The 12,655-nt window shown below is 40.0% G+C and overlaps 1 protein-coding gene across 3 annotated transcripts; it reads left to right on the top strand.

Moving 5' to 3' along the window:
- Nucleotides 1-1,540: 1,540 nt before the first annotated feature.
- znf384a (zinc finger protein 384 a) lies at nucleotides 1,541-12,653 on the top strand. Of its 3 annotated transcripts, none has more exons than XM_008279604.1 (11): nucleotides 1,541-1,650; nucleotides 3,701-3,768; nucleotides 4,667-4,976; nucleotides 5,450-5,572; nucleotides 6,255-6,385; nucleotides 6,515-6,591; nucleotides 6,813-7,037; nucleotides 8,440-8,607; nucleotides 9,277-9,355; nucleotides 9,551-9,709; nucleotides 10,344-12,653. In XM_008279604.1, the coding sequence occupies exons 2-11, from the start codon at nucleotides 3,706-3,708 to the stop codon at nucleotides 10,743-10,745; spliced, it is 1,737 nt and encodes a 578-aa protein (XP_008277826.1). In that variant the 5' UTR covers nucleotides 1,541-1,650; nucleotides 3,701-3,705; the 3' UTR covers nucleotides 10,746-12,653. The 3 variants fall into 3 exon arrangements, with proteins under 3 accessions (XP_008277826.1, XP_008277825.1, XP_008277827.1); XM_008279603.1 differs by having other exon boundaries at nucleotides 6,222-6,385; XM_008279605.1 differs by lacking the exon at nucleotides 8,440-8,607 and having other exon boundaries at nucleotides 6,222-6,385.
- The last annotated feature ends 2 nt before the right edge of the window (nucleotides 12,654-12,655 follow it).

Here is a 12,655-nt window from a genome sequence, read left to right as displayed (position 1 = left end):
CAGGGTGTCCCCTGCCTTCGCCCTAAGTCGGCTGGGATAGGCTCCAGCCCCCCCCCCGCGACCCTAATGAGGATTAAGCGGCGTATAGAAAATGGATGGATGTTCTGAAAGTAGTTTTGATCTGCACTGAAAATTCGACTGTCTACATTCAGTTTTAATGATTCAGAATTAGTTCTCGAAATTTATATTCAGATTGCAGTCTGGGTATCACTGGAGAACTCATCATTCATTCTTAGTTCTTAAACCTAAAAAAACAGCTGCTCTTTGAAAAGAAAGTCTATGTCTGATGTCAGATTCCTAAACCCTGACCCAAATAAACATGGTCTGTTTTTTGGGTTTTGGCAATGGGATTTTGGTTTTTATATTTTAAAGCAAACGTCAAAAAATGATTGCCAAAAACATAATATGGTCTGTGTTTGATTGCTTTTTAGGTTTTAGAATGTGACACCTAAAATAATTTATTCTTTTTGTAACAAAGAACTGATTTTTGTTTATGTTTCTTTATTTGTTTATGTTTAAATGCAATAATTCTGGATCAAGATTCAAGGGTTTTTATTTGTCACATGTTCACACAGTGAGTGCACTGAAGTGCAAAGTGACTGTTCTCAAGGCTGTGCAATAACAATAAGACATAAAAGAACAAATCTTTAGAAAAACAATAGAAAATTAGAAGAAGAAAAAAGATACAAGACCTATTCCATTCAATTTTTATGCTGACTGAAATTGAGTTTCAATTTCTCCAATACAAATTTAAAATTTTATTACACTTATGGAAGTTGAGCAATTTAACCCTTTTTAGGACTTTCATGTTGCAATGCATGAAGGTCTTTTGGGATCCATTGGACCCCAAGAAAGAATATGTGCAAAATGTTTGTTGGTATTCATTACAGACTTTTATACTATGTTAAATAAAATTTCTGATAAGTTGACATATGTTTGATTCAAAATGCATGACAAATATCCCTCTTTTTATATTAAAAAAAATCTTCAAAACAAAACAAACAAACAAACAAAAAAAAAACAATGCTTGTCACCTAAAGCAAATGGCCTGGGGTCCAACAGATGCCAAAAGTCGTGAGGTTATAATTAAAAACAATTAATCAAGTTGAGCCATTCAAATTCAAGTTATGAATTTAAATTTAATTTAAAATTATAATTATTTAGATTGAGCAAATAAAATTCGAAATATGAGATTGAGATTGAAATTTTTATTACAATTATTCTAAAATTTTACAATTATTTTATGATGTTTCTGTCCATGTTTTTTTTTTGTTTTTTTTAATCTAACAAAAATAACAGGACCATCTGAAATTGTAGTGCAATTTCCACCTGTGCGGTGAACACATCCTTATGCTAGGCATTGTTTGTTTTTGTTTTGTTTTTTCTTTTTTCTTTTCTTTTTTTTATTGAAGCGCAGTGGCTGTGGTCGTGTGTGTATTATTTTGAACGGTGTGGCTGGAGTCTTGGCTGTTCACGCTGTCTGACTTCACTCTCGCGAGAAGAGCTGGGGGTTGAAAAAAAAAAAAAGGAAAAAAAACGAAGAAAAAAAAGGCTCATCTGAGGGGTTTGAGGGGCGGATTTGGACAAAGTTTCCCAACTGTCCCGACCCGAGGAAGCTCCGGGGGGGTTGACGGGGAGTCCAGTTCACCGGTAATTAACACAGGAGTTATTAGTCGGTTGTTAATTAACTGTTATTTTCAGTGTGTCTGAGAGCACCGTCGTCCCGACCGCCGGAAGTCTGCATGAAGCTGCGTCTCCTACAGAGGCAACGGCGTCGACGTTTTTTTTTCTGTCTTCGGTTTTTTTTTTTTTTTTTTTTTTTTTTAAATATTTCAGGCGCTTGGGTTAAAGACTTGGAAGAGAACTTTTTTATGCTGCTAGAGTGCAAGCAAAGCACTTTGGCCCTCTCTCATTCAATTTATCCCCACCTCTTTTTTTTTTTTTTTTTTTTTATTCGAGACTTTTTTTTCTCTTTTTTTTATTTTCTCTCAGCGAGATGAGCAGGGAGTGAGGAATGGAGGCGTAGGGAGCAAGGATGTTTGTGTTTACCAAGCGGCAAGCTAGTTAAGCATATGAATATACAGGCCTCCTTGTAGCTAGAGCAAGCCAGCGAACAAAAGGAGAAAATTAATGGAGGCAAGTTAGCTAGCTCCCCTTGTCTTGTTGCGTTAACAAGCTAACGTTAGCCATGTTTGTGTATAACTCAGATATCTCATTAAGGTCTTGGCTACCGGTCATGTGCAGTGTAACACATGCTGAGTGCATTGCAAAAGGTTCCCCGATTTTAACGATTTCTGACAAATTCGTATTTACAGGATTTCATCAATCACTGCTAACGTTAGCCCGTAGCTAGCATTGCCACAGTTTTGGAGCCAGCTTGTGCCCCCCTCGTCAAAAATGGCTCTCAGAGCACTGAAATAGTGACTTTGTAGTGCACTAATAACGGCCCCATGTGTCTGATGCCGAGTTGCGGAATAGCTACAACCTGTGGGAAATTAATTAATTTGCCTTAGAAGCTTCTCCCATAATTTATTTATAGGCTGTGCAACTGCAGAGGGGAGAGGAGGCTCATGAAAAATAGCGCAAAACATGCCCCGAGTTATATATTGCATGGAATATGTCGTTACCTCAATTGTTTGAGGGTTTGTAAAGTTAACTTTGTTTTTCATGGGCCTCGCACACGATCCCAAAGGGCTTAACAGATAACTCTTAAATTTATTGCCAGTTCAGCTTTACTAACATGTAATTACATGCATGTTTTCTTGATATGTGAGCAGTATGGCTATGCATGGCATTTCCAGTCTTTACATGCATTCAAAAAGCTAATCTTCCAAAGTTATTTTACTATTGATCTACAACAGAAGCAAAATATATTTTTAAAAAAAGAAGGAAAAAAAAAGATGCAGAAGCATTCTAGCAGAACCATGAAACTATGAAACTTCCTTCTTTGTGCTACTGAACACACGCTGCCTATGTGTCAGAGGGAGATGCTTGAGAAAGGAAAGCTTCAATGATGACAATATAGATATTTGTCTTCGGTGTTGTTTTCCATAAACCATGTGCACTTGTAGAAACTATGTTGTGTTTAACACAGTGTGCCTGCATCAGATTTTGTTTTCAAGAACTAGACTCACTGATCTGTTGCCAATAAGGCAGCCACTCGAAGAGTGTGTAGTTTGTTAATGGCAACACATACGATGTAAGAGACTAATGCTTGGGCTGTGTTAGAAAACATCATTAAAACCCTAAAAGACGATGATTAGGAGTGTTTTCTCAGCTCTTGCCTCTTCTGTTCTCCTGTAGATTTTTTAATATCCATCCCTTCTGGGACTGAACATCTTTGCTTGATTCCTTTCACATCCTCTTCTCTGTAAATCTGATCATTTGACAACAACCTTAACAGCATAAGCCTAAAATAGTTTCCTTACAGCCACAGCCATTTCTGACTTATGGAATGGGGTAAAAGTAACTGAATTTTGTAGACCAAAATTTAGCAATATCAGCGTTTCAATACTGCACACTGAAACTTGACATGATCAGTGTGTCCACCAGTGAAGGAGAGGATACATGGAAAGGAAACGAACTAAGATGACTGAAATGCAGCCAAGCATGGTCTAGTTTTACTTGACAGTAAGAAAAAAAAAAAAAAAAAAGAGGAGGAGGACAGGTGTTTTCTAAGTGTGTTGCTTTTTAATTACAGAAATAATGGACGATTCCCATTTCAACTCATCATACTTTTGGTCTCCCGTCCCCACTGTACAAGGACAGGTAGAGACAAACTTATTGTTGGAATTGTCTTGAAATACACATGGTATAGTGGTATGTTCTATGGCAAAAAAAAATACCCGGAAGCGATTCTCACTTTGACTGTTTATGGAAATATTTTGAAGATCACATAATACCAGACAGTGATTTGACCCTGAAAATGTTGTTAATGACATCACGCAATAATGTTCTCTTAGTTGGTGAAGCTGACTTAACCTCACATGGAAGTTATTTGAGGATGGTTTGGTGGGTTCATATGATCACTCCTGTCCTTCTCCTCTCTCATCTCTTCAAACCTCTTTGTTCCTTTTTTCATTTACTTTTTGCATCTCACCATGCCTCGTTCTTTCTTCTCTCCCATTGCCTTCTTCTCTTCCTTTGTCCTCTCCCTACATTAATCTAACCCATTATTGACTTCCCATATTGTTTTGACATCTTCTTCCTGCCCCTCTGTCCTCTTTATTCTTCTTTAAACCCTTGTATTTCATGACATGCTGCCTTCATTGCCTTTCCCATTTTCCTTAATGTCTCTGGTCTTTCTTTTTGTCCTTCCTGTTATTCTCTCTCCTGTTTTGCTGTTTCTTTAACTTCTTCCAATCTGCCTTGCCTTCCATATACACCTGTCTCACTTGCTTTCTTGTTTATCATAAAATGGTTGTTTTCCTCACCTCACTTCTCTTGCTTCTCCTCCACCTTCTTCCTCATCTTTGCAAGCCTACCTCCCTATGCATTTTCTCCTTCACCTTCCTTCTCTGTTTTCATTACGTCTGATCCTACATCGCTTCACTGTCCAACCTTTACCCCACCTCCATGAAACCTTTTGTCCCACACCAACCCACATTTCTCTCCCTTTTACTACTTCACCCTTCCGTCTTTCCTTCCTCCACTTGCCACTGTCTAGATTGAGAACGCCATGTTCCTGAACAAGGCAAAGGAGCAGCTGGGTCCAGAGAAGGCCAATGCGCCCTCCTTTCCTCACTCCTCCTCCACCTCCTCTCCACACTACCCCACGGCTGTGCTCGCCATCCCTGGCTCAGTGGATGGAGGGGCTGGGGTGCGGGTGGTCCCCAAGCAAGAAGGAGGTGGGGGTTCTGCAGGAGGCGGTGGTGGCGGCGCACCTTTGAGTGCAGTCGGGGGACACCTGCACCAGTCGCACACCTCCCAGAACGTCACCGTCGTGCCTGTTCCCTCCACGGGTATCATGACGGCAGGTGAGTGTGCAGCTCCATCCACTCTCCTGTCTGAATCATGACATCCTTCACTCAATTTGCCATTTCTCTTGTGTCTTACTATATTTGTGGTTATCACTTTAAGATGGGTGCATGAGAGTGAGGAACACTATAAATATTCATTTGCAGCTGCTACTAATCTTGATCTTAACAGTTTTTTGCTGTATCCATAAAAGTCTCTTTGTATTTAGTGTCAGTTTTGACAATTTTTTTGTGCAGTTTTATTAACAAGATCAAAAACCATTTGTAAAAATTTAGTCATTATGAGAAGTCCATCGTTTTATTGCTGTACCTTAGGCCTTTATGCTAGGTATTATCCTAGCTTTAAAAAATGGCAGTGTTACAAATAAAAATTATTCTGACATTGCCTTAATTGCAAGTTACTCTTAGTTGGAATGAAAGCCTAACATGCCAAAATGTGGACAGCCAGGTCACCGTTTTTCTTTTCCCCTTAGCTGGGTTAGTGATCACCACCCCACAAGGCACACTGGTCCCCACTGCCTCCACGCAGTCATTTGTAGCTGGACACCCCACTGCCACCACCATGATAGTATCTGCAGTGCACCCCTTAAATGCAGGTAATGCACAGGTGCAGTTCACCATCACTTCGGTCATTTCATCATGTTTTCTCCAGTGTGTTGGATATTTGATATAAGTATCACCAGGGCTATTTTTTACCTTTCATTTTTTGGGGGAATGTGCTTTTTCAGCAATTCATTGCAACACAGTCTGCATATTAAAAGTCACAGCTAAAGCTGCCTACTGCAAACACTGTTGGCTGGTCAGCATCTATTTTTGATTGATAAAATAATTTGCTATTAGTTTTGTGTCATTTTTTGTATTAGTTTTCTCCATATTTTGAATTTTTTCAACACTTCTTCAACTGAGGTTGTCCGCAGTAATAGAAACCACACACACACACACACACACATCATTTAATTCTCATTCCTTTTTCCCACCTAAATTGTAATTATTCCTGCATTTTTAGGGTTGTTACTTCCATACACATGCAAACACACATACAATAGTGTATCTCTTATGTAGGGTTTGGTGTTGCTGCTGTCCAAATGAGCACACATGTGCACAACAGCTCATGCATAGGATGTGTGGGGGCTAGGCGTGTCTGATTATTTCATACTCTAAGAAATACTGTCTCTGTCTTCACTCATCACTCAACAACCCCTTCTCCCTCTTTTCCTTTTCTTTTGACTCTTCTTGTGTTTACAGATAAAAAGGATGACATTGCTGTTCCTCCTGCAGTTGTCATGCCGACGCCATCAAAACGAGGCAGGAAGAGCAAACAGATGATGGGCAGAGTGACTGGAGTGGGCGGAGTTCTACCTCCAGGAAGTGATGCATTAATATTGGCACACCTTGCTGCTGGTGGACAGGTAAGGGCTTCTTCTGTTCATTATTTCCTTGCTTGTAGAGTGTTTCGACTTTTGTTTTGACTGTAACTGGTGTCAGTTATCACAGCTTTGGATTTTTATCATAAGTAATTTGTTGTCCTTGTTTCACAGCACCACGCAGCTGACCCATATGATCTGTCAAATGACGAGGATGATCATACCAACAAGGATGGCCCTAAATCCTACAGGTAATGGAAAGGTGTTTAGATTAGAGAAAAGCAAAATGATTTCATCTACCAATTCAAACTCTCTGTCTACACGTAACCCAATTTAATTATTAGCAATTTAATTATTAGCAATTTCCCTGAGGTCTTGTACCGAAGGGATCAATAAAGTTTTATTCTAATTCTAATTCATTGTTTGCCGTAAAGGTTTTCTTCTGTCTGTCTCTCACCTCTTACCTGCCAAGGTGTCGGATGTGTGCAGTGACATTCTTCAGCAAGTCCGACATGCAGATCCACGCCAAGTCCCACACTGAGGCCAAGCCCCACAAGTGCCCCCACTGCTCCAAGTCGTTTGCCAACTCCAGCTACCTGTCCCAGCACATTCGCATCCACAGCGGGGCCAAGCCCTATACCTGCACCTACTGCCAGAAAACATTCAGGCAGCTCAGTCACCTACAGCAGCACACACGGTACTGGGCTGACTGGTTTTTGAGGTCCTGAGTGTGTGTGTGTGTGTTGTGTGCACTTGCTTTTGCTTGTGATTTCTGTTGTTGAAGCATGCGTACGTAGGCCTCTGTGTGATGATGGAGAAAGGGAGGATGGGGCAGTGAACTGGTGATTCGCTCGGGTCTTTTGGGAGAATGTTGACAGTGTAAAGCTCTTTTTGCACAGTTGAAGCACCACCTTTGAAGGTGCAATACTTGTGCCAAACCTAAATTAATTTCAATTTATTGTTTTTATCTCTTAAAATTGATTGATTTCTAACAGCTGATTATTAGGAGAGCAAGCCAGCTGCGTTGCTAAATTTAATGGTTGTTTGAATCACTTACATACTGGAATACTATCAGAGAACAAAGAGCCTATGTGGATGTGCACTCCAGTGTTTGGTAAAGAAGGTATTTACCAGTTACTACCAAAATATACTCTTACTTTTAGTGGAGTCATGTGTTATTTTGAAGCATCATCTTTTTAGTTGAAATTCATGCCAAGCAAAAAAAGTTGAATTTTGCCTCAGATCACTGATTATGTTTACACATGACGACAATGATTATCAGATAGTGAGAATGTTACCAGCTGGAAAGTAAGTCTCTTAATATAATCCCACACGACTAGGTGCACTTTGCATACAGTTAGTTTATGATGATTTACCTCCTTAAAATAATACATCCCTTATTGTTTTTACTATTTTTAGCTGCACTGAGTTAATCGGCATGTTTTACACAGTATTTCCAAAAGAGATAAAGCCGCTAATCAGACAATGAGAATGACTTCACTTCTATCAAATTTAACTATGCGTGATGATATAAGTCATGAAAACACATTTTTCCATTCATGTTGTCATGATTCAGATAAATGTTTTAATTTTATGTTTGACCTTGTCATTCACCTTCTTCATATTTTCATTTCCCTTATTGCCATGCACTGGGTTTTCTTTGTGGGTTTCAGGCCATTAATTTTAAAGAGGAAGATGTGCTCCACTGGCCTGCCATTCGTCTTGAATTTACATTTCAGTTTGACTGCAGCAGAGTCAGATATTCATAGACACACTCACACCCACTCAAAGCAGGGCACACCAAAAGGAGAGAGACTGAGAGAGAGAGAGCGAGAGAGAAAGAGAAAAGCGTGACTGTGCTTGCTGTATGTTTTGTTCTGTGTTTTCACAACTCAGACACAGCACAAAGAGCACACTGTCAAACCTAATGATCTATGATCAACACGATTGATTGTAGATCCTTTGAACATAAGCGCATGATTTGGTCTTCGGTTCATCGTGAAGTTTGGTCATGCTGTAGCTTAAAAATCTCTCGCTGTTTCTCTCTCTGTTTCTCTCTCTCCACCCCTCAACCCTCCAATCCCGGTTTCCCGTGTTAGAAACCACACTGAGGCCAAGCCCCACAAGTGTCCCCACTGCTCCAAGTCGTTTGCCAACTCCAGCTACCTGTCCCAGCACATCCGCATCCACACCGGGGCCAAGCCCTACACCTGCTCCTACTGCCAGAAAACATTCAGGCAGCTCAGTCACCTACAGCAGCACACACGGTACTGGTCGGGGCTGGGCTGGGTGGGTTCTGAATGACCAGGTGTGTTTTGTATATGTGCATGTATGGGAGCAGGTATGTGGAGGATTATGATGATGTGATTGCTTGCTTATTTTTGATTTTTAGTGAGTTGATAGCATCTGTCAGTTTTGAGAGGCATGCTGTTTAGTCAGAGCACCTTTTCTAATGACTTAAGTCAGAGTTACATAATGGAGACTTCTTACACAGAGTGGCTTGAAATCTATAAATGTAGTTTATAGTATTTCCTTCTTTTGATGACTTCATACCTGTGGTTGACTGTTACTGCCATAACTTTACCAGTTCCAAAGCTGTGTGCCATAGCTTCTTATTTCATTGTACAATGTTCTAAATTCAGATTAAAGTTTTCCTAAAACCTTTTTAAGGAAGCAAGTACTTCCTAAAAGGTCCCATAAACCTAATCATTACACAAAATAGTTCAGAAAATCACGTACCAAAACAATCTGCTTCTAGTGGAAGTGAAAGAAGAAGTTGAAGAAGCTAAATTATGAGAAGGCAAAGGGTTGAGTTAAAACTGTTAATGCTGTTTAGAACATACCAAATGGTCGCAATAATACACTTCACTCATTTTCATTTATGTGCAAAGTGTAATTTATGGAGTGTAATTAACTAAAGGTATCTGATCTTTCAGGATTCACACCGGTGACAGACCGTACAAATGTAACCATCCTGGTTGTGAAAAAGCTTTCACTCAGTTGTCCAACCTACAGGTAAATAATTTCCCAGATGTATTACTTGCTACTGACCTGACAGTGTTTTCATGAGTACCACTGTGAATGTTTGGTGAAACTCCTAAAGCAAGAATCCAAACTTTGTATGTTTTACTTCACACATAAGCTACGAAAAAAGGAGTAAAGATCTTTTTTTCTCTCTCTAACCTTCCATATATCTCTTTTTTCCCAAAGTCTCACCGTCGGCAGCACAACAAAGATAAGCCGTACAAGTGCCACAACTGTAACCGTGGTTACACAGATGCTGCCAGCCTGGAGGTGCACCTGTCCACACACACCGTCAAACATGCCAAGCTGTTCTCCTGTGGCCTCTGTAACCGATCCTATACCTCGGTAGGCTCTCAGACTTGTCAATCAGCAGATATAAAATGGACAGACTCAAGTCTTATTATGACAGAGAGGATGCATCAGGGTGAAGTTTACAGGAATTACAGGGCTGAAAAATGTGTGTAATTCTGTTTGTAGTTTGTAAATGACTTATTGTGAGTATTACTGTCTGTGGTAGTATTTAACTCATCAATTCATACATTTTCCTCAATCAGATATGATTTGTATTTCTTATTTCTGGCTAGCATGTTTTGATTTACAGAGTATCTTAAATCTCATGTCAGATTGTTGACTTGTCGGGCATTCCAACATAATGGTCTCAAGTTGGAAATTATGCCATTGACTTTGGTTAGTGTTTGCCAAACATGATGCATTGATAGTGTACAGCACTTGTATTGTTTTGTCCCAAAAAATGATTGCCATGTCTACACTGCATACTTCTGCAAAATTAAAAAAGCTATATTAATAATTCAATATTGAGATTGTGTTTTGCATTCGTGGAATTCCACAAAGTACCGATGATTAGAACAGGAACAGAACAGTCATTTTGACCAATTAATTTGACAAAGTCTTTCTTATTGGCAAAATTTTTATCAGTCAGGCAACACTCATTAAAGTGCTTCTCTCTTCCCTTTTTTAGGAGACATATCTAATGAAACACATGAGGAAGCACAACCCCGACCCATTAACAGTGGCAGCAACAGTAGCTGCGCAGCAGGCCCAGGGCCTCACACCCGGCGGAAGTGGCAGAGGCCGAGGCCGTGGTCGAGGTAGAGGAGGTAGAGCAAGCCAGCTCCAAAGCCAGACTAACCCTAACACCAACCAGAACCCTAACCCTGGACCCCCAGGCAGCTACCCGCCACCCCAGCAACCCACGGAAGCTGTGGTTCCATGCCCATTTGACCTGCACCAGTACAAGACAGTGGCGGCCGGCGAGATTCAGTACAAACCAGTCACTGTGGCAGACCTGCCAGTGACCCACAAAGACCTCTGCCTAACCGTCTCCACGTCAGCCATACAGGTGGAGCACATGAACTCATAGGCTGCGTCTTCCCGCTCTGCTTGAGGGATTACTAATTGTGTCTGCAGTGTAAAAAGGTCCATTGAGCAAGTAATTTAAATGTATTCAGTATTACAGTCTTCTTAAAACATGAAAAAACTAATAGGGTGGAAAAAATGTCCTATTAGCCAGATGAAATTCTTATGGTTATTGACACGTCACTGAATTTCAAAGTGTAAAGACACTAATGGAATCAGTTTAGATTCACTTTTTTATAGCTTTGAGTGCTAAAATTGTGAAAGGGTTCATCGGGTAATGCAATACAATCAAAGGTAGATATCAAATTGAATTCGCCCAGTTAAGAAGCTTTAAAGCTGAGTACACTATTAAATTACTTGTGAGAACACAGATATTTGCCTCCTGAGTCCTCCAGCTGTGTATCTCTCAGCAGAAATGCTGGTCAAGGACACTGATATATGTAGTTTTTTCTTCAGACTGGAGCCACATTCCTCCATTTTATGAAGACTTTCCAAAGTCCAATCTGCTACCAAGTTTTGACTTTGATATCATTATGAATGAGTTGGTGATTAAATTTAAACCTAAATTTCACATAAGTATCTTTGGTCTAAGTTTACTATTAGTCAGCTATGAGTCATACACTGATCTTAAACCAGCAGTCCTGCTTTGAGGGATCATCGGACGGCGAAGGTGTAAAATATCTGTAAAACGAAGTAAAAGTACACTATTCTCTGCACAGTCATGGGCCATAGGATAGTGTATTTTTGAAGACATTCAGATCACATTAATCTGAACATTCTCCACGATTTAGTTCAAGCCAAAACAAGGGAGAGAAAGAAGACGAGGAGTCATTGATGAAAAACTAGAGATTCATAGTCACATCTGAAACAGCAGTGCAGTGGTGTTGCTCTGAAGACTGAGGAATGACGAAGAAAATAAGTTTCAATGGCCACTGAATGGTACTGTCAAGGTGCCATGGACAGCAAAGAATGGATCATCAGGGCTGAATTGGAGCCTGAGAAAATGATGTGGTGTGATAGGGAACATGGCTAACTTCTAATGTTCATTTCACGAATCATGGTGTCCTTATTTACACCCACCTCCCCTCAGAGGAGCAAGGAGTTGAGGAGCCATTTCTTTGTCAGAGCCCAAAGTGTCGAACAAAAGAGACCGAGTGGCTCAGGAATGCACTCAGTGTGAGGAATCTGCAGCAGAGCGAGATGGAAACAGGAGAGAGAAAAGGGGCTGGAGGGTTTGGGGGGGGGTCAAAAAGAAAGCACTTGATGAAGCTTGTACTTCACGCCTATGTTTGTCATCGTTTGTCTTTTTTTTATATATCATGTATGTATTTTTCTACCAACAGAGAAAACGTGTGAACAAAAGAGCGATAGCAAAGTGAGTGCATGAATGTGATGGGAACAGAGAGAAAAGTCCGAACAGCGTCTTGTCCCATTTTTTGTTACTATTCAAAGAAAAAAAGAGTTTACTATCCTCCAATGAGTAAAGGCAGCCCTGCTTGTCATTGTCAGGATGGTTGTTGGGGAAATAATGATTGTGTGATAAAAAAAAAAAAAACAACAAAAAAAAACAAAACAGCTGACAGGTACTGTTATCAATCTTTTTTTAAAAGAACTTTTCATACATATTATTACTACTTTCATTATAACTGTATTGCAAATGTTATCCACATTATTACCAATCTGAGGCATTATGGTATTGCAGTATGCTGTACATAAAATAGATAGAAAAGACTTTTTCATCTGTAAAAGGGAAGTATGTCTTGTGTAAAGCATATATGAAAACTAAAGGAAAATTAACGAAGTACCAAATCATTGGTTGTGTCCCAGGTCACCTTGAGTGCTGAGGGTTTGTAACTGCCATGCTGCAAATGAGTGATGAATTCCAAGACTAAAAAGTTTGGAGTTGACCAAATC

The sequence above is a fragment of the Stegastes partitus genome, unplaced genomic scaffold (genome assembly GCF_000690725.1).
Source record: "Stegastes partitus isolate 25-593 unplaced genomic scaffold, Stegastes_partitus-1.0.2 Scaffold165, whole genome shotgun sequence".
Lineage (NCBI taxonomy): Eukaryota > Metazoa > Chordata > Actinopteri > Pomacentridae > Stegastes > Stegastes partitus.
This window is presented reverse-complemented; position numbering and strand designations above follow the sequence as displayed.

Excerpts from the sequence above, each read along its gene's own strand:
- znf384a (XM_008279603.1), top strand. The coding sequence starts at position 3,706 with ATGGACGATTCCCATTTCAACTCATCATACTTTTGGTCTCCCGTCCCC. Across the intron at positions 4,977-5,449 it reads CACGGGTATCATGACGGCAG|CTGGGTTAGTGATCACCACC; the intron begins GTGAGTGTGCAG and ends TTTTCCCCTTAG. Across the intron at positions 6,386-6,514 it reads ACCTTGCTGCTGGTGGACAG|CACCACGCAGCTGACCCATA; the intron begins GTAAGGGCTTCT and ends CTTGTTTCACAG.